The sequence below is a fragment of the Leguminivora glycinivorella genome, chromosome 2 (genome assembly GCF_023078275.1).
Source record: "Leguminivora glycinivorella isolate SPB_JAAS2020 chromosome 2, LegGlyc_1.1, whole genome shotgun sequence".
Lineage (NCBI taxonomy): Eukaryota > Metazoa > Arthropoda > Insecta > Lepidoptera > Tortricidae > Leguminivora > Leguminivora glycinivorella.
Genome location: NC_062972.1, coordinates 19060816 through 19082964, shown reverse-complemented (window position 1 = coordinate 19082964; position 22149 = coordinate 19060816). Strand labels below are relative to the sequence as shown.

Sequence of the window (22149 nt, the reverse complement as noted above, 5' to 3'; positions counted from 1 at the left end):
TCACGCCTATATCCCCTGCGGGGTAGACAGAGCTTGCATTTATGTGACTACACTACAAAGTACGTATATGTATTTTATACCTACCTGCCTAAAGTCTAGGGAAGGTAAAAAAGTAAATGACCATTTTATAAAAGTAAATCATAAAATTCATAAAATATTTTTGCATTTTACTTCATTGGGCCAACCGACCGGCGCGGCGACCCTAAGTGCGTTTTCACATTATCCGATCCGATATCGGATGTCGGACCGATATCCCATACATTACAGGCGCCATCTTGGATTTTTTCTATTGAAACCCTTCCGACATCCGATATCGGATCGGATAAATTTAATGTGAAAACGGCCTAACGTATTAATCACACCGGCCGCAGTCATCGCGCCTAGCCTAGCATAAAAGATACACGTGAACTCAAATGTTTATAAAGTGAAGTGAAATGTTATTGTGATTTTCATGTGTGTTCAATACAATTGCGGCAATATAGATAAGTAATTCTTGCATTTGAATATCTCATCGTTTAATCTATACCTCAGAAAATAGAGGACGACCGGTCTGGCTCAGTAGGTAGAGACCCTGCCTGCTGAGCCGCGGTCCCAGGTTCGAATCCCGGTAAGGGCATTTATTTGTGTGATGAGCACAGATATTTGTTCCTGAGTCATGGATGTTTTCTATGTATATAAGTATGTATTTATCTATTTAAGTATGTATATCGTCGCTTAGCACCCATAGTACAAGCTTTGCTTAGTTTGGGGCTAAGTTGATCTGTGTAAGGTGTCCCCCAATATTTAAAAAAAAAAAAAAAAAAAAAATATAATAGTACAAGTACAGAAGGCCCACTGCTTTGATGTTCACGAAATGCCGCCTTTTGAATGCCTACAAAATTCTCACAAAGAAACGAGCCGCACGTGCGCAGCGTCGGACGATAGGGTTGCCTATGAATTAAAACGATTTAATACTCAGATAAAATGCAATTATATTCAAGTCTTGGGTACTTTCTAGGTATATACATGTACAGTATTTATATATTATTGTTGAAATCCCAACATCACAAGCCTTATTGAACTTTTCCGTGTGACTTAAGCAATAGTAGATCTGTGTAATATTGTCCTATTTTATTCATGATGTTTATTTAACTAAGCATTATAAGCCATTCACTTTAAAAGAAGCTTTAAAAAACTCGCGACGTAAAGTAACAATAGAAAGTGGGAACGTGAGTTCCGTGAAAACGCACCGCGCGCCACTTATTATTAGGCCGCGAACTCGCGGCCGCCAGCAAGCCAGCATGTAATTTGTAGCGCGGCGATAGAATCGCGGAGTGAGCCGCCCCTGTCTATACTACTGTAATGTTTGACGTTATCACGTCAAACTACCGTCCGTAAACCGACTTTACAGACAACCAACTTTTTACTTTAGGAGCGATTATTTCCAACAATATTAATTTTATCAAAAAACAATTTTGTAAACCCCCATTCATTTTGAAATACCTATCCAACAATATAATATCACACGTTGGGGTGGAAATGAAAAAAAAAATAATCTGTCCCCGGGGGTTTACCCTAACAAAACATTTTTTTTACTTTTTATTTTACCACTCGGCGTGATTGATATACATATTGATACCAAATTTCAGCTTTCTAGTGCTAACAGTCACTGAGATTATCCGCGGACGGACGAACAGACATGGCTAAACTATAAGGGTTCCTAGTTGACTACGGAACCCTAAAAAAGGCTTTTATCTCTATAGATGACGCTTGCGCGTCTGGATGTATATGAAGTGCGAGTAACAATATATATATGTACTGACTTGGAAGTGATTTGATTAGCCAGGTCTTCTCTCTCGGCCGCCAGGGCCAGTAGCTGTTCGAGCGTCTTCAGTCCGTGCAGTTTCTTGAAAATGGCCCTGTCTGGTGCTTGCTGCCAACAAATAATTTCACAAACATTATGTACATTCAAAAACCTTATTATAATTAATAACAATGGAGGAAATTGTAGGTTGCTGTCTAGCTTTTGCTGATATTGAGAACTAGCACCATGAGCAGGACAGCAATATTACTATGTGTGTGCAACAGAGACAGTAATAGGCAGGTCTCGTCATCATCTTCCTTGCGTCATCCCTGCTTACTAACACGGCTCTTGGGAATCTGGGCTATGAACCATGAATTGGCGTTACAACAAGACACAATGGACATCAACAGGTGGGTCTATCAATTTGTGTAAAATGTAAGACGATTTAAATATATCATCAAAACACATTGAATAACATGTTAAATCAGTTACCTTATCCGATTTCTCCAGCATCCTGTGTAGTTCATTCAGCAACCTCTCTAAATGCATTGTGTCTAGCGACACTTTATTCCTCCTCTCATTCTTATCACTGGCCTTGCTCATATCACTGAGCGAGCTGCAAATACTCTCAGTCTTCTTCAGTTTCGCTTTCTCATCCTTCTTCTTCTTTTTGCTCTTTTTACCTTCTTTAACTTCTATTACTTCTGCGTTTATGTTATTATTGTTATTGTTTTCTGATGGTTCTTGTTTGTCGGCGTTCTTTTTCTTTTTAGATTTCTTCTTTTCAACGGTTTCTTCGTTAGCGTCGTCTCCGTTTACTTTGATATCTTCAACTGTTTTGTCATCTTTAGAGACATCCCCATTGACTTTAACTCCTGTCTTATTAGTTTGTTTGACATCATTTTCATTAGCTTTAGTATTTGTGTCTCGTTTTTCTGTTTTCTGTTGGTCGTTGTCACCGGCCAGTGGGGAGAGGATGTTGTTGATTTGCTGGAAGACTTTGTACATTTTGTTGACGGCGGGATACAGGAATGCGTCGATGGGTATGCGGAGGTCGTCGGCCGGTTGGTCATTTCCGCTGTCAAGAAAACAAGAAGATTAAAACATCGATAATGTTGGGCAAATATCGATCAAATTAACTAAATGAACTGAATTGACTTCGGACTGATGTTATTTATTATTTAAAACCTTTAATATTTTAATGAAACTTGTATGTTACCTACGTTCATCGTTCTTAGTTTTTCTGTGTAAAATTGTAACCAAAACAATAATTCTGCCACATGCAGGAGCTCACACGAATGGATAAATTAGTCAATCTATTTCTCTATCACAATGTACACAATAAAATTAATGTTCTGGCTGTATTGTAGGTATACTCATACAGGTGTCACTCATTCAATCGAAATTTCGTACATTCAAATCATGCCAGTTTGCGTAAAAACAAGCTGTACACACGTTACAAATCACAAAATCCACTTACGAGGCTAGAAGCTTCTGTTTGACCTTCCTGGCCTTCTTTTTGAGCGCCTTTATCTTGTCCCTCTCTTTCCGCTCCTGTTCCAACCGGACTGCTTCATCTAGATCGTTGTCCTGACTCTCCGATGTCGTCTGAAATAACATTATCTACGTTTAGGCTCTTTTCTTTATAAATACTCAAGTAAATAATTAAACCTATTCGATAAAGGTAATTTATTACACTATATCTCACCGGCGAATTATTGGACGCAATCCGATGTTACATTCCAACACGACTATTATTCCATTTCTATCTATGGCCACTGCTCACCACTACCACACCCGCGCGAAGTGGTTAGGCCATAATTTTTTTTTGGATTTGGAAATTTTTATATGGTTTCCACTCAGAATCGCGAGCTCTTTCAATCCTAATAGGAGAAAAAAAGTGTCCCAGGGTTTTTTACCCATTCCGTTACAATTTTTTCATACATTTTTTATGGCGGTAACGGAATGGAAGATTTGAAAAACCTATAGAAGTCTTGGGATTTTTTTTCTCTTATCAGAATCGAAAGATGAGTATGAATTGCGTAAGAAATACCCATGTTACAAAAAAGTGGGGTGGACAACTTTGAAAAAAATGGCCCATATAGGGTATCATTCTTACCGGTTGTCTAGGCCCTGTAGCCTTCTCCCTGATAGCTTGCAAGTGCGACTCCAACCTCTGCTGACTGGCATCTTGCTTGTCTCTGATCCTGGACCTTAAGGCATCTGCTTCCAACTCTGCAGCGGCCGCTAAAGCTGATAGGCGGGACTTAACACCTTCAGCCTGTCAAAGACAACACAAAAACCAATTATTTAAAAAAAGAGTTGTTATCAAAAATGTAAATAGATATAGCACTTTATGTCCTGACAAAGACATGTGTAACTCCGTATAGACAGCTACAGTCTAAGAAAAAAACGTACCTCAGAACCATATAGGAAAAGGTATGGTGGCCTAGATGGCGTTACACCTTTGGGGACGCTCGGCTAGATGGCGCTAATATTAATATTTGTCATTTTAACACATATCAAGCTAAGAATATGAGTCAAATTGTCAAAACTGAGGTTTTAAGCCTGTGTCGAGAGATGGCAGTCTATGCGCTGTGATTACACATTTTACTTTGACAGTAACTCTCTATAATATGTACTTGATTCTCTTTGGTCTTGATAACGAAAGTTTTGGTCAGATATTTGTGAATACCTCGGCCCGCCCATTATCTTCATGTAATTAAGTCAAGTATCTGACACTCTTATATAATATTTAATTAATAATAATGTATACTTTGCCCTTGAAACGATAATAAGCCAAATACCTACTGAAACAATAAATTACAATCGTCTTGTTTATCATACAATTATATTAATTACACAAGTGTAATTAACTTGTAATAGCAATATTCACAATCACTTTACTTACTTACTTACTTACTTACTTTGTTGGCGCGACGACCCAAAGTGAGTCTTGGCCTCCAACACAAGAGCACGCCACTTTACGCGGTCCAGAGCGACCTCTCGCCAGCCCTCGTTAACGCCGAGTTCACGGAGATCTGCTTCCACTCTATCTGCCCAACGATATTTAGGATGGCCAGCGGGACGGCGTCCAGTTGGACAACAACAATCACTTTATAAATCTGAATTTATTCTGAATTAGATAATAATCGTTTGTCTTTATTGTCACCGTGGCATAAATATGTATTTGTGAGAAAAGGAGAAAACAAGTTTCTAATGGGTTGGCAACGCGCATGTGACACTCCTTGAGTTGCAGGCGTCCATAGGTTACGGTGACGACTTTCCATCAGGCGGACCGTATACTTGTTTGCCACCGACGCCACCGATGCCACCGACGACCACAGTTCAATTGTGTTTATTAAAAAAAACACAATTGAACTAATCAGAAATGTAACTTTTTTATGAATAAGGGGGGTTCGTATTTATTTTATTACACCTCGAATTGTAAATTGTAACTTAATATTCTTAGCATTAAGTTCCATTACTGTTCGTCGCAAAAAAAAACTGCCTCGAGCCTTTGTTGTAAACGCAGCGCAGTCAACTTGCCAAAAAACACACAACAGGTAGATAATGATAGCCGAAAGAACATGTGACGTAATTTCGTTCGAGATCCCACAGCCCGGCTAGCTCAGTCGGTAGAGCATGAGACTCTTAATCTCAGGGTCGTGGGTTCGAGCCCCACGTTGGGCGAATATCTTTTTGAAATAAATTGACGCGAAATTTCAAACGTTTATTTTTTTTCTTTTTTTTTACGTCACACTTTTCATATTTAACCCATCCGGATTTTTTTCACGCATCTAGTAGTGAGTTTTATCAAAGAGGATCGAGTATTACGGAGTTACATATATGTCTTTGGTTTTATGTTCTAGAATACTTTTTTGCGAGCTATTTTTTTTTATGAAAATATTTTAAAGATTTTTCTCACAAGTGATGTAAATTATTAGCTAAAAAAAAATGTAGATCACTAGGGGTCAAAAAGTAAGTCATATATTTATGCATTTCTTAAAAGTATTTTTTAGAGTTTAAATGTGTCACATACTATGTGAAAATGTAATATTAAGTTTTGGACTAGAAATGAGTTTAATTTTATTTGTGTAACTTGTATTTTTTTTACTGAAAATAACAGAAAAAATACATAAGCAAAAACTTTCCTTTTAATGGCAACAAATTGGAACCTTATTTGGAATTTAGATACATCTAGGTCCTACCTATTAGCTCGTTTTTGTTTTAAATTAATTTGTGGTTTGGAAAATCGTACCTTCTCTCTGGCCGCGATGTCCCTCTCTTGCCGTCTCATCTCGCGCAGGCCATCCACGCGTCTATCTCGCTCTCTCCTACGCTCCAACAGGGTTTGGACGTGTCGCTGCCTCTCTGCTTCAAGGGCCTGCCTTCTTGCTCCCACGGCAGCTTCGCGTGCTGCTTTTTGTTCCTATATATATAAATAAGAGAAATTAAAAGACAGAAAATAAATTATATGATTTCGTTACACTTTTTTTAAGCCCCAACAACCCTGAACCTAACTGAAAGGAAACAATACAAATCCGAAGTTTAACAGCGGTTCAGGACGTGACTCAAATCGAATTTAGGTCTAGGTTTTTAATCGTCATTTTCGCATTATCGACCATCCACAAAGGAAAGGATATATTTTTGAAGGTTTTTTACTGTATTTATATAGAACTTAGAATACAACTTGCCAGTTTATTAAGTCGGTCGCGCCTAACACGCCTGAGGCGAGTGGTGTGCGTCCGACATTGGTCCAGGAACTCGTGTCTTCTGTTCTCCGCTTCGAGTTGCTTGATGAATGCGATCTCTCGCAATTTCTCCTCTTCGTCGTGAGCTTTGCGTACGATATCCTGACATAAAATGGGATTTATTATTTTAAATTATTCTAAGATTTAAAATCAAGAACATTCAAGGGCCTATTTTACAAAGCTACAAGTTACAACATACAAGTGGAAGTCTCTTTCTAATATCGCAATTTGAAAAGGGACTTCTGCTTGTAATTTATTAAACTTGTCTTTGTTACTTACCTTTCGTCTGTAGTGACGAACAAATTGGGCATCAGTCATTAGGTCATTACCCAATGAGGAGGCACACTGACTTTTATCCCGCCAGGCGGCGCCAGTGCAAGTGTTTAGGCATGTCACTGTCTTTCATATGTGTGAGAGAGAATAAAATATATTCTTCTCGCTCTCACGTATGAAATTCTTTATCTGTGTATTAGACTAACGAGGTCGCGCCATCTGTCATAACCTTTGAGTGTGCCTCCTCATTCTTCACCCATTTTTTTGAACTTCAAGGTCACCTTTTCTTAGGTAAATAAATACGTTTGACAAACTACATGAAACGTTATATTTCAATCAAATAACTTTTTAGCTTACTTTCAAATGTTGGTCTCGATTTTCTGTCGCCTTTTGCAATCGACGCTCCATTCTTAGACGCTTCTCCTCAATCAGCTGATTCTTGGCTACCTGAAAGGAAAAAATATGATCCTTTAGCCAAAATAGTCTTTAAAATTTAAAGCGTGTAACAACTACTCTATGAAACTTATAAATATATAAAAATAAAATAATCAGTTCCTAATAGAAACCGATATACGAGAGTTACGGCTATAGGTAAGGCGCTCTGCACCTCTGAGGTACGCGTACGTTAAAACATTATCAACTGCGCGACGACAACAACGTACAAAGCGCAATCTGCGATTTTTTTCTTGTAGCAGATAGCACCTTGTACGTTGGAGGGTAAGGTGCAATTTTCTGAAAAAAAAAATTACAGATTGTACCTTATACGTTGTTGTCGTCGTGCGGTCTAAGGGCAGATTGCATCAAACCGTCTGTCACCGTTAAAGCGTTCGTTAAATTTTATTGCGTGGGAAGTTCCATAGACGTCTGCTGCGTGACGATGATGTGTCTGTCAAATGTGGTTGATGCAAGTGTCATGCAACTGACCCCAACTCTTATATAATTTGAATGGTACCTTAACTTCTTCTACTCTGGCTAGTAGTTGGTGAATTTTCTTAGCTCTCTCCGTCTGGTATTCTAATCTTTGCCGTTCAGCGCGCGCTTGTTTAGCTTGGAGCCTGAAAAATTAAGGAAATGATGTATTAGCGCAGCACTAGCAAGAGATTGGCTCGTTGGGTGGACGACATTCGAAAAACTGCGGGGCACTTCTGGATGAGATTAGGCCAGGACCGGGATAAGTGGCGTACACGAAGGGAGGCCTATGCTCAGCAGAGGGCGATTAACGGCTAAAATAAATAAATAAATAAATAAATAAATAAATATTGGGGGACACCTTACACAGATCAACTTAGCCCCAAACTAAGCAAAGCTTGTACTATGGGGTGCTAAGCGACGATATACATACTTAAATAGATAAATACATACTTATATACATAGAAAACATCCATGACTCAGGAACAAATATCTGTGCTCATCACACAAATAAATGCCCTTACCGGGATTCGAACCCAGGACCGCGGCTCAGCAGGCAGGGTAAAATGAGGATGATGATGATGAGCAAGAGATTATTAGGAAGAAATATGTCCAGATTATTTTGGTGGGTTATTATTTCTAAATATGGTTTACCGTCTTAGCGCGTCCTGAAAGCTGCCACGTCTTTTGATTCCTTGTGAGAGTTTGGCATGTAGCTGCTGAGCTCGACCTGCCAATGAAGTTTTAAAGACATGTCTTAACGTGATCATTCTCTTGATTAATAAATCAAAACGTATTTGAAAGAAATCTAATCCAGCTAATAAGTTTATGTTCGTAATTGCCAACTGCTCTTTGAATTTTGAACTCTTCAGCTCTATTCCATATGCAATAGGACAAATCCATACTCATATTATAAATGGGAAAGTGTGTGTCTGTTTGTTTGTCCGTCTTTCACGACAAAACGGAGCGACGAATTGAGGTGATTTTTTAAGTGGAGATAGAGAGAGTGACATAGGCTACTTTTTGTCTCTTTCTAACGCGAGCGAAGCCGAGGCCAAAAGCTAGTCAAATATAATTATGGAAATAGGAAGAGGCAATCGTAAAAATACCTGGATCTCTAGCGACGAGCGCCTCTAAAACGACCAGCGTGTCAACACGCTCGGCCCAGGACATCCCGGCTAAGGCCGTCTCATACTGATCTTCCAGGCTGGCCGCCAGTGCACCCAGATTCTCGGGCGCCGCCAACGCTGGTACGTCTTCGCAGAGGATTTCCGCGTCCGTCTTTGTAACACACACAACAAAAATTTTACGAAAAGAAATAGACCAGTCAATTCATTCTTCAGGTGTAAAAATTAAAAGGTAGTACATATAAATGCTCACCTCAGTATCATCTGTCTCGGTATCCAAGTCTATATCCGATACCTGCTGTAGCTCCATTATCTGACGATTCAACAGGTCTTCTTCCTCGCACAATTTCCTCTGGTCTACATCAGATTGAAAATCCAACGCCCAACTAATCTTTTTCTCATTTTCCTCGATTTGAGATGTCATCTCTGCGATCTCAGACATCTCCGATGGATCAGCTGATTTCAATATTTCGTTGTGATTCGGCATCTGATCGTCATCATCGAGGTACTTAAAAGTAGATCTGAATTCTGCCTTCCATTTGTCAAAGTCAAACACTTCTTCAGTGCTCTCTTGGGACCTGGCTAAGCCTGTGGTGAGGCTTTCTAATGAGGAATGCAGGCGGTTTTTAGTCAGTTCAGACGATTCAGAATCTTTGGGCGTGTCTTTGACTTTTTCAGCTTTCTTGGAGAGTGCTTTGCTTCGAGCTGATCTCTTTAAGCCGGTGACATCTGATTTTTGTCTAATCATAGCTAAATTAGTTTTGGTTTTACTGTCAACCCTATTCTTAGACGATACGGTAACAACTTTTTCAGGTTTGACTGGTTGAGGCTGTTCAGATTTTGCTCTGTCTACTTTAATAGCAGCTGTTGTGTTGATTATAGGCTTGACTTCCTGTTTAGGAGACTCTATCATGTTTAATGTAGGCAGGCTGGTAGTCGCAGAAGGTTGATGGAATCTATTAGACCAATGTGATTTAGAATGTTTCTTTGACTCGCGACTCAAACGCCTAGATTTGACAGTGAGCCAACCATCATTGTCATTCTTATTGCTATCTATATTAAGTACTTCTACTGAGTTAGCTGCATCGTGAATCAGTTCTAATTCGTCAGGAACTAGAGTTCGTAAGCTCTCACTCGATTCTAGACGCGATCTATCAATTTGAGTAACAATTGTATCAGAACTACTATATTCCTCGCAATCTTTAATGTTTTCAAGTGCAGAAGTAGATTTTTCTTTTTTATCTAATTTTTCGTTGACTTTTAGACTTGTAGGCCTTAAAGGACGTTTTTTCACTTCTATCTTGGGCTGATTAAACTTCGAGTCTCCTGAACCCATTTGAACATTCTTATTCACTACTTTTCTGGGGACGGTATTTTTATTCACGACATTGGACGAAGCATCGAAGAGACTGGTTCGACCAGTTGTCAAATTAAATGGATAGCTACACTTGCTCGTTTGATTTCTCTTTGGACATATTTTTTGTGTTTTAGAAGCTGTATTTGGTCTAATTTCTACAACAGTTTTACTTCTAGCTAAAGGCACGGATCTTGCAGGCGTTTTAATTTCTATTTTGGTAGTAGTTGCCTTAGGTTTAGCAGCTGCTTGTGAATAGGCTGGTCTGACCGGTTTTGTGTCAACTTTTGGATCAGGTTTTTTAAAATCCTTATCATCCTTAAGATCGTCTTTATTGTGTACAGCATCTTTCACTTCTGGACTGTCTTTAGAGACTTCATCACTAGGTTTTGTTTCAACCTCTATAGCATTTATAGCATCCTGGTCATTTAATGTCTTATTTTCTATCCCGCTTGGGTTAGACACCAGTTCATCTTTTTTAATTACCTCTTTTTTAGCTAGCTCGTCAGCTTTATCATGCTTCTCTCCAATTGACTTTGTTGAACTTTCATTAGATATATCAGCAAAATTATCTTCTGATTTAGTTGGAGATTCGTTATCAGTGGTAACATCGACTGCAACTTCATTTTCGGAGTCTATTAGTGTTGGACTTCTTGTAATCGCCACATTTATTGATTGTTTGTGAACATCTTCATCATTATTTTTCACTGTCTCCGAGTTGACTAAACCATTGGTTTTGTCGTTAACAGTCGCCTTTTCTACATTTGATTTAACAGTATCAATTTCTTCTCTTTCTGTTTGGGCATCTATTTCTTGGTTAATAAGATTATCATTTTTAGTTGCGTTATTTACCAACTGCTTGCTGAGAAATTCATTTTCCATGGCATCTAACGTAGCTTTAGTTGCCTTTGCTTGTGTTGACAACTCTTTACTAGGCACTTTCTTGGCACTATCGGGAACGACTTTATTTTTGGATGATTTTACAACCACTGGTTTAGGTGAAACATTTGAACATTGTTTAGCTTTTCCTATCTCAACTACGAGTGGTTCCAGTTTTTCCGCTTTTTCATTTTGGACATTCAAGACAGGCGTTTGTTTTTCAACGTTTTTTCCTATGTCGATTATGTCTTTCTCTTTAATGTCTGTTAGTTTTGTTTCCTGTTTAGGTTCAGTTTTAGTATTAGTAACTTTAGAAGCTGCGATTTTATTGCTAAAGAACTCAATATTAGCTTTAGGACTAGTTGCATGTCCTGAGGAAACTCTAGGGCTAATTTTGCCACTACCTGGACTGGCTTTGCCAGTAAGATTGGGACTATGTTTGCCACTTGGTGTATTATGTCCAGAAAGGCAAGGACTATTTTTTCCTGACACAGATGGAGAGCTTTTAACAGAATGAGCACGTCTTGATTCTGGGCGGACAAAATCTGTTTTTCGTATCTCCCAAGCTAAACTCTGGGGTCTTTGGGGAGGAGGAGTATTATCGTACTCCCATTTCAGTCGAAACCACTCTCCTAAGGCTTTAAAGTCCCTTGTATAATTTTCTAAGACTAATATTACTTCTTGGCACTCATTTAGGTTTTCGTGAGCTTCAACTGTATTGTAAATTTCTCCAACCTGTGAAGAAAGGGAATAATATGTCACAAATATGAAGATTTTTGTGTTTAAGAATATTATATTACAGCAGTTCTCGAAAAATTTGTACAAAAATTAAGGAAAAAATTAAATTTGTTTTCATTATTCCTATTTTGTTACCAAGATTTTTTTGATGAATTGAGATTTTAGTAAGTTTTATTTCGTTATTAAGGTTCTCTAGTATCTATATTTTCTTAATTATAACAATTATCCTGTATATATCTTACGAAAGTCGACTTATATTACTAAATGTTGGTAACAAAATAGGATCAATTAAAATTTGCTGACGTGGCTATGTACAAAGTTTTCGGGAACTGCTCATTATGTCAAATTTAGTGATGAAATAAAATAAAATAAAGCTTACCGCTCGTTGCAGGTCTCCGAACAGCAATGCCCAGTATCGCGCACGCAGCTCAGAGCGCTTGTCACGCCCAGCTGAAGCCGAGCGGAGACGCGACGCGGCGGGGCGCGGCGGAGCGCGCCGAGGCGGCGGCAGAGTAGAGCGTGGTGGCTTACGGGCGAAACGGGCCACTGCTATTAAATGATTATGTTTAATTCACAGATATATGAAATAACGAGATGGGATATGCCGGTCAATTTGTATAGAATACGCCTGTCGCAAGGTCTTCGCAACCCACACAAAGCACCAGTAATTATAAAGACAATGCACGCACACACCTAATCCACACACCTGGACGCTCCTATTGCGCAATACACGCGCATCATTTCAATGTCTGTGTACACGCGAAAACGACAAGCGAGCGCGATCGCGTACGCACACAACGATAAATAACGGGAACGCCTCGCCTCGTTTCCGAGAAAATGTCTCACTGAGTGAATCGAGTATTTAAGACGATACGATACCCCTCATTTCTCCATACAAACGCTCTCGCCTGTTTCCTCTCTGGTTTTTGAAGCTAGATCAATGGTTTTTTCAACACAGGTTTTTATTATCAATATCTGTGTCGGACCGTTTTGCTTTTTTTGATATTTTTGTTTTAAAAGGAATTAGAGCCTCTCAAAGTTGGCAAAAACGGCTTAATTGAATTTGCCAGAAAGAAAGGAGTGGTATTTAAAACTGAGACCAATTATCCAAAAAAACGAAACGGTCCGACACAGATAATTTCCTTGTCATTCTGATTTCCAAATTTCGTAACGATTAGTTAAGTTTTGGAGGAGGAAACAGTCGAGAGCGGAACCTCGATTTTTGCGGGTTTTACGCGGGATTTCGCGCCTGAGCTGCAGTTGTCCCTATCGCACCAAATTTAGGGGCGGGGCTAAGTTTTTAAATACGTACACTAAAATAAAGTGATGGGTAATACTCGACATCTAATGTCGATAATCTAGTGATGTGAAAAGTTATCGATATACTACGTCGAAATATCGACATACCGTGTTTGAAGAACTTTTTAGTTAGAAATACGTATATATTCTGTGGAAATACTAAGTCCATATTTTTATAAGTACTTATAGGTACGTAACAATTACATACAGGTATAGGTTTATTTTATACATGCATAACTTTTCTCGTCATTGGTTTACTAGTATTAATTATAAAGTTATGTTGTATTTTACGATAGATTCCACGAATATTAGGCAACGGTATTCGGTATTTTATATTCGGTCTTTTCAGCCACTTTGCCAAAAATTGTATTCGGTCATCATTGCTTATTTATTACTATTCTGCCCAACACCAATTAGGTAAGTAGTTATATTATATGTACTTATTTACATACAATAAAAACAAACATAATATTAATGATTTAATTCATGTTTAAAAATATTTTAAAAAACGATGGGCCTTATTTAGTAATACACAGTTTGTTCAGGTAGGTACCTGTACCTGCTCTTAATAAGGCCCAGTCCTTATATTTCTTCTAAGTTTTATCAGTCATACCGTTTTGTACATTTTCTTCGCAGACATATAATCAAAAAATGCCCTAAATAGTTACTACTCTAAATAAGGCCCATCGCTCACTTCTTAAGTTTTATAACTTGGTGTAAACATTGTGTTCATGAATTCAATCATCAATTTTTGTAATAAGTATTTATACTACGGTCTGTCGTCTAAAACACATTTACTCAGGACTATGCATTTAGGTTATGGTGCTCTAAATTTAGAGGGTCCGAGTCCTAGCAAGTGGTGCATTAAGGTCAATGCGGACAACATTGGCATACTTTATTTCATACTATATAGTTTAAATGGATAAAATTAGGTGTGAAATAAAACTATAGAAACGGATTAAATCGTATATAATGAATTTACAATTCATCCCGACGTTTCGAACACTTTACAGCGCTCGTGGTCAACGGGTGACTGAGGAAAAATTACAATGTGCAAAAGCTACCTACATATAAGAAATATTAACGAACCACGACTATAAATAAAATAGATTTCTAAGGCAGGTTCACACACTACTAATAAAGCTCAAAAAACAATGTTCAAAAAATTTACCATTACTATGTTACAAAAAAAAAGCAATCAATTAATCTACACAAAATTTACAAAAACAAACTGCAAATGTCCAACACCATACAACCGAACACAAATGCCTCACAGTCTTCATCGTGCTTGTTCCATTATCAGATGAACTACTGGATCCTAAGCCGGTGGTAAAGTAAAGCCATCTTCTCTATTAAAGTTTGGATATTTCTTGATCTCAATGGCCTCGCGCAACATTCTGGGTATATACCGCTTCTCCTTAGCAAGAACCAGAGGCTTATCAAACTTTATAGCATGATTGACTTTATCCATGACATGTTCAGAGACTGCAGACTTTTGCCGACGGTGCTTGACATCCGCTATGTGTTCCTTCACCCGTGTGGAAATACTTCGTTTTGTCTGCCCCACATACGACTCACTATACGCGATTTAATCCGTTTCCATAGTTTTATTTTATGAGTAACTATCGCGGTAACCGAAGACAACATTAAAATTAGGTAGTTAATTAAAGTAGTTTGGAGTTACCTGCTGTCCTACGGGATAAATATTATAATATACATATCCATATATTTTTATTCTTTTCCTTCCAGCGACCGGAAGGACGTATTGACAAACACTTTCAGCTTGTGTGTCAGTTCCTTTGTCACCCATGTTTCACAACTAAAGAGTAAGACGAAATTGACGATAGATAAATTTTACAAATAGTGAACAAGTGAAGATGCTCTAACTGAAATAATTACTTTTCATATTAATAATGTTTACCATAACACACAGAGCACAATCTCATCGGTAAATATTGTCAATTTTACTTTATTTCGACGTGCTTTTATCATAGCGCTCTTTAATAATACGATTTGTATTTGTAAAGAAAATATCTCCTAGATACATACTTTCACTTGTGTCGCTTAGTTTCAAACTTGGGTACTTAAATCCATTCTGCTTTAAGATTGAATATATAAAAAATATATATTAACCTTATAGCAGAATGGATTTATCCGGGTTTGAAGTTAAGCGACACAATTACGCTTAATTCGGTATGTAAGAAATACCTTAATTTTTGTTAACTTACTGATGGGCCTTATTTCATACATGCAGCAATTTGGGTCCATGTGCACCTACTTAATGCACAATTGCACATGGACCCAAATTTTTGACCCATTTACACTTATCTAATTATAAAATGTACATAATATTTCGAGACTTTTAGCCGGGCCTTATTTGTATGTAGATTACAGATGCCCTTAGTTGGTAGATGAAATGAGTGTTATCTACGTTTTAATTCTATGGTAACAGAAATGCTGATATCTAAGAGTATCAATAAGTTCTAAATAATAAAAATATCAAAAGTATCTATACGTTTAAGTACCGATACCTAGGTTTAGCTGGCAAATTAGTTAAGCATTTTTATGGTTGGTCTTGTTCTGTGCTAAGCCTTGTATTTCTAATGCTAGATAGGTAATATTTATACCTACAGCCCTAGAAAATTATAAATATAAGATGCATATGTAGCTTTCCATCTGAAAAAAGGTCCTTATGCTGCATATGCAATAAGATTTTGTTTGGCAGATTTTTTGTTAGAATTCTGCTAAAAAGTTCTAATTACGTACACTCTTGGAACATAATCTGGTGTCTGGTAAGTATAGTACCAAATTGTCCTAGTTAAATTTTCCTACGCTGTCATTTCTGTCAAACATGTGCAAAAAATAATGAATAAGATTCACATAAACTTTTGGTAGGTAGATACTGTCAACCGATTATGTAGAATCCTAGGCCACTCTATAACCCTGTCGTATTGACACCGTGCTTTATTTGCTATAGAAGTCAGTTTTACTTTTACTGTGAAGTCTGTGAAAGAGGTCTACTACAGTGGCCTATGACATAGGATTCAGATTGGTTGACTGTACGTACCTACTCCTATAATATGGCTTCTCTTTGGTTTTAGCTTTTTACGTACCGAATAACTTTATTTCGCTAACATGATTTCTTTTAAGATAATCACATTATGTATAAGATAAGGAACTGTTTTTACAATACTTAAAACATTACAAATTTGCATTTTAGTCAAATCAGTACACTTAGTATACTTCACGGAGTCCAAAACATTACGCATCAGAAGTCCGAAACTAGAGAAATATAGAGAGCGCTCGAGCGCGAGTAGCTACTTGCGCCGGCGAAGGACGCGGCTGTGTGCGTGCGCCGCAGGGCCTCTCTGTGGGTTCCACCCCCGTCAGCGCGACGGCGATAAAGACCTAAAAATCTCAAATTTGAATTCGTGCTTCGGTATCGTATCCTCTTAATGCTCTGAGGTTTAATTCTTAAATCTATTTTCTTGTTATAATTTCTAATACTAAAGTATTTTTTGTCATAGAAAACCAGGGCTCATCTATTTATCTACTCTACCAGAAGCTTTAATAAGTATATGTATGTTACATTATTCAGTACTATTACCAGGGGTGGCTCACTCCGCGTTTCTTCCGTACATTTCGACGGCCGTGAGTTCGCGGCCCATATCTAAAGTTTGACAACCTTCACGCTGCGCAATAGAACTCAATGTCGCATGCAGTCCGTTGACAGGTTGTTGAGAGTGAGCCTTCTGTACTTGTACTTTTATATATTCTGTGCTATTACTACTGAGATAGTGACACGTCACGTGGTGAAATCACTGACTTTGTCACTAAAGCAAAAAGTAATAAATGACTCAGAGCACACGGAATTGTAGGCTAAAGCAAAGCCAAGCCAAGGTTGTTAATCATTTAACCTGAGATTAGACCAAATAAATAAATATTGGGAGAACACCTTACACAGATCAACCCAGCCCTTAAATGCCCTTACAGGGATTCGAACCCGGAACCGCGGCTTAGCGGACAGGGTCACTACCAAGTAGGCCAGACCGGTCGTCAATGACCTGGTTATAATGTAAGGGACCATCCCCACACAAGAGACGCATGTCCTGAGGTGCGGAACGGACGTCCGCGCCACGCCACCTGAATGTAATTTAAGGTTTCAAAAAATGTATGAGACCTAAGAAATGGTATGTAGTACCCTTGCACTTCGCTTTGCATGTTTTGGTAGGGGCACTAGGAAGTGAAAACACCAGTAAACCAGTATACAGTTTAAAAATATTCCAATATGATAGAACAATAGATAGCTTATATGCTTAATTTCATATGTATGTTAATTTTTCATATTGACTGCTATTTTACTGATCAAAGCCAAAATGTAAAAAGACAGGTGTAATTTTTCTGTAAAAAAAGTAGACCCAGGACACAGATCATATTGCTGCCATAGAGGGAAAAGGTATGTTTCAGAGAAAGTCAGAGAGTCAGAGACCTTAATTATATCTTTGATAGAAGGGATATTTGGGTTAACTGAAGCTTGATATTGAGGTTTATTACCTATTATATAAGCTGAATGTGCTCTTCTGTTATATTAGGTGTTCATGCCAAAATAATACCACAGGCCACTTACAAGTTCCAGGGTTAGCCAACTAATTCAGGGTTGAACAGTAAACCCAAGATTTTTTAATATATGGATGCACTCAGGTTAACATCTAGTCAAACTCAGGTCAAAAGCGCTGGTGGCCAATCGGTAAGAGCGTGCGACTTACCAATGAATTTTTCGAAACTTATGTGTGAAATGTCATTTGATATTTGCCAGTTGCTTTTCGGTGAAGGAAAACATCGTGAGGAAACCGGACTAATTCCAATAAGTCCTAGTTACCCTTGGGGTTGGAAGGTCAGATGGCAGTCACTTTCGTAAAACTAGTGCCTACGCTAAGTCTTGGGATTAGTTGTCAAAGTGGACCCCAGGCTCCCATGAGCCTCGGCGAATGCCGGGATAACGCTAGGAGGATGATGATGACTCAGGTTAACATATCACAATTAGAAACATGTATTGAGTAAAATGGCAAGCACAAAGTCTAGCCAACACAAGCACTCAAGCCTGATGGTCTCCATATGAGTTGTAACATGGTGCCAATGGTGATACATTAACGAGAGTCCATCCATACACTGTGTTTTTTTTTTGTTTTCCGTTAAATTCGACACATTGTTAAGTTCATTATCAGGAACAATCCTGTATATCACTTTTAGTTAACTTTGCACAAAAAAAATTCATCATTTTCATACATAATAAATGAATTTATTAGTGTGAGAGACCCTTAAGAATTACATTCAAGTTAGTGTCAAGTGATTGATGGAATAGGAATTGGTAAAGGCTGTCACACACATGTTCAGTAATTATCTTAATTTTTTTAATAACTTGATAACCGTAAAAGTTAAAGACGCTTGTTTCATACAGAAATTAATGGTATTTGATCTAAAGAACCTTCCCTTAAAGTTAACGGAATTCAATAAAAACAGGATCTATATTTAAACATGTCTGATGACAGTTGAGGAACTCCTCGCAAGGGTTATTTCTCTAGGAAGACATAGATAAAAATAACCTCTGTTGTCTTATAGAAATAAGTCCTTTTGAAAAGACATTCCTCAGTTGAATGTTGGTAACACCACTCCAGGTTCAGCATTTGGTCCCAAGGTTTTTTTCTCATTCCGTTACCACTTTTTCATACATTTTGTATGGCGGTAACGGAATGGAAGGTTCTAAAAAATATATGGAAATGTTGGGACATTTTTTTTTCTCCTATTAGGATCGAAAGAGCTCTCGATTCTGAGTAAGAATCTCGTAAAAAATATGGTGTAAAACTTTGAAAAAAATGGCCCATTTAACCCCAGGTTAGTGGCTAGCCATAGAATGTGCAAGCACATAAGATAATTTTCACATGAATAACTATTTTAGAGCATTTTCAGCATGAATATTCATTGTTGTATTTTACAACAAATTTTGTCAAAATTGTTATGAAATACAAATATATTTATTGCAAGAACATAGTTTTGTTACAGTCAGTGTGGTGCTAAATTTAAGGAGGTCCTTATGTTCTACCCTGTGATAGGCAAGCAATATAAAGCTAACATGCAAAAACAGTGCTATTAAAACCATACTTAACCCTCTGCCACTGACGTGTCATGACACGGCATGTACTTTAATATCAACATTATATGGGTGAAAAGGTGTCTGTGGGACGTCACATCAGCAATAATTTAAAAGTATATTAAAATGATAGTCTATAGTCTATAGTAAGGGAATTTTGAAATATCTAAGTATCATGTCAATTTAAGAATTATTGAATTAATTTAGCAGTTAACAAATAATTTTAATTTTATTTTTACATTAGTGGAAATGAAGGAGATTGAGAAAGAAAAAATAACAATAATAGAAAAATTACACATGTCAAAATTATAAAAAAAGAATCGATGAGCATAATGGGTTTTCATGAGACATAAATTTTATTCTTGGATTGAGTAATAACAGTGCCCTAGCAACCACTTACTGAGGGCATTTTTAAACAACCTCGGATCTATTTCCAATATGTTAATTGGTAATTTGTTAATGTTTCAGTCATGCTAATATCAAGAGAGAAAAATTGAGACCAAGTTTGTACGGAGAAGCAATTATTTGATATAAACAAAAACATAACATCCATCAAAGTTCTTGTTGGATTTGATTATGGCAGTGCAATGATTTTTAAATATGTATAATAGCAAGTATATAGAGCATTTAGTAAATGTTGATGTTTTCCTATACGAGTCATATTACGAAATGCCATTTCCTAAAACGTTTTATAAAACAAGTGTTAGCTACGCCCACGGCAATTACAAGTACCTAAACTTCACGCTGAGAACTAACAAAAGAATGATACGTTTATTAGAAACTTACAGGGTGTATCGACAGTTACATGAAAAGCTACCAGGTTCCTTGCTTCTCGGCCTTCTTCCTGTACCAATTGCCTCACTTCTTCCATGTTAAGCTAGTAAGAAACACTGTTTAATCGAAGAAAACAAAAAGGCAATACTAAGCTCATAATTTCCGTGCTTAAGGGCACGGAAGGCTTCCTTATCCATAGAAGCTTTACGCTAATATTATAATTCATAAAAACGTAATTAAGTTAAAAGTAGGAATCACAGATTCTTGAAAGATTTCCAGTTTTTATTCGAATTACCAAAAACGATGGGTATTTTCATAACAATTCCCGATTGACAGTTTAGTTTATAAATGTTACCAGGTCAAAGAGCCCTTAGGCCCCGCGCACACGGAGGCAACAGTTGCTCGGCGACTTTCGTATTTGTATGAAAAGTTGCGTCGCCTCGTGTGCGCACCTTCATACTAGCCCATAGACCGAGCGACGGAGACAAAACAGTTTTGTCTCCCGTCTGTGGGGGCCCTTACTTTAAAAAAAAAATTGGTTGTCTGTAAAGTCGGTTTACGGACGGTAGTTTAAGGCTCCCCACAGACAGTCTTAAAAATTCATAATCTTAAAAAAAACTTGTATGCAATCTGACAGTTCAAACTGACACTGACAAGACACTGACAGATCTGAACTGTCAGATTGCATACAAGTTTTTTTAAGATTATGAATTTTTAAGACTGTCTGTGGGGAGCCTAACGTGATAACGTCAAACGAGTATAGCAAAAGGGGCCCGATTCTGGGACTTTTTTCACGTTTTTTTATTTATTTATTTATTTATTAAAAATACACAAAAGTTAACAGTATTTCACCAAAGCACTTATGTGGTAATATAATTATGTACATGTTAAATTGACATAAATAAAAGCAAACACACTTAAAAGTTAAACTATGGTTATTACATTAATCACCTAAGGAGTGTAGAGTGTATGAACCTTAAGAGTTTTCTGTAAAACACACCAACACTATCAGCAAATATGTCAATATCGTCTGTCTCCAACATGATGCGGTTAAGAGCAGCTCGGGCTCGAGCGGTGCGCCGGCCGCCGCGAACAGGCGCCGCCGCCGCCGCGCCGGCACCGCGCCCGGCATGCCAACCACCACATTCGCTCTTGGCACTTACAGCCCCATTCTCTCAAGCACGGATGCGTCATCTACTCTATGGTGAAACAGTTGGCGGTAATGCATAATATGCAGCAGTTTCCGTCTGGTTTCTAGAGTTTGAAGACCAACCATTCCTGTTACGAATAGAGATGGATACATATATGGGTAATATCCGTACAGTCGTTTGTAAATGTGCCTACAGAACTTCCTCTGCACTCTTTCTAGCATAGTGTTTTGTTCTTATTAGAAAGAATGCATTAAAATAAGCATCTTTTATAAATTAAAGTTTTTTTTAAAACCTAATAATTTAGGAGTTAGAGTTGTGCAAAGTTGCAAAATTTTCCCGTAGCATTACTAAGGCGCCAGAGACAGAAAGCGATATCGACGGAACCCCGCTTATTACAGAAACTGCACAGAATAGGAGCCTTCGGCCGTTTGAAGATACCTAACGAACCTAACCTATACCTATATACAAGTCGTCATTTTGTATCCTAGGCCGTTTGCGAGACACGCGTTAATTTTATTAAAGTGCTAGTGCCATTTACTAATCTTAGAACCCTAATATCTCAGTAAATATTAATGGAGAAGAAAAAGTTTATATAACAAAACATCCTTATTTAAACGTGTTCTATATGATTTATCAATATTAACATAGGTTATATTGGTAAAAAAAATCATCGTAAATTTATTAAGTCTCTGGCGCCTTAGTAAATACTATGGGAAAATTCGCAACTTCGTACTGCTCTAACTCCTAAGTAGGTTTTTCAAACAACTTCATTCTATAAAAGATGCTTATTTTAATGCAATCTTTCATGTTTTTAAATTACAAACACTCAAAAATAATAAACACGGGCGCGCCATCTGTCGCAGCCACAGATTTCGGGAGATAGGTCATGCCGGGCGATTTGTATAGAATACGCCTGTCGCAAGGTCTGCGCAACCCACACAAAGCACCAGTAATTGTAAA

General features: G+C 37.7%; 1 protein-coding gene and 1 non-coding gene across 2 annotated transcripts in view; one reads left to right on the top strand and one right to left on the bottom strand.

Moving 5' to 3' along the window:
* The window catches only part of LOC125239887 (S phase cyclin A-associated protein in the endoplasmic reticulum), a 71571-nt gene extending 51213 nt beyond the window's left edge, over positions 1-20358 (bottom strand). Inside the window, exons 1-13 of the mRNA XM_048147655.1 lie at positions 20051-20358; positions 12197-12366; positions 9100-11814; positions 8829-9000; positions 8374-8449; positions 7763-7865; positions 7168-7257; positions 6481-6639; positions 6045-6215; positions 3903-4064; positions 3264-3391; positions 2276-2861; positions 1803-1912 (exon numbers count right to left, since the gene is read on the bottom strand). Of these exons, the coding sequence (XP_048003612.1) occupies positions 1803-1912; positions 2276-2861; positions 3264-3391; positions 3903-4064; positions 6045-6215; positions 6481-6639; positions 7168-7257; positions 7763-7865; positions 8374-8449; positions 8829-9000; positions 9100-11814; positions 12197-12366; positions 20051-20135 (4727 nt within the window). The 5' untranslated portion in view covers positions 20136-20358. The remainder of the gene's footprint in view (positions 1-1802; positions 1913-2275; positions 2862-3263; positions 3392-3902; positions 4065-6044; positions 6216-6480; positions 6640-7167; positions 7258-7762; positions 7866-8373; positions 8450-8828; positions 9001-9099; positions 11815-12196; positions 12367-20050) is intronic.
* Positions 5404-5476, top strand: Trnak-cuu. Its single transcript has one exon. It is a non-coding gene; the product is annotated as a tRNA-Lys (tRNA).
* Positions 20359-22149: the final 1791 nt, after the last annotated feature.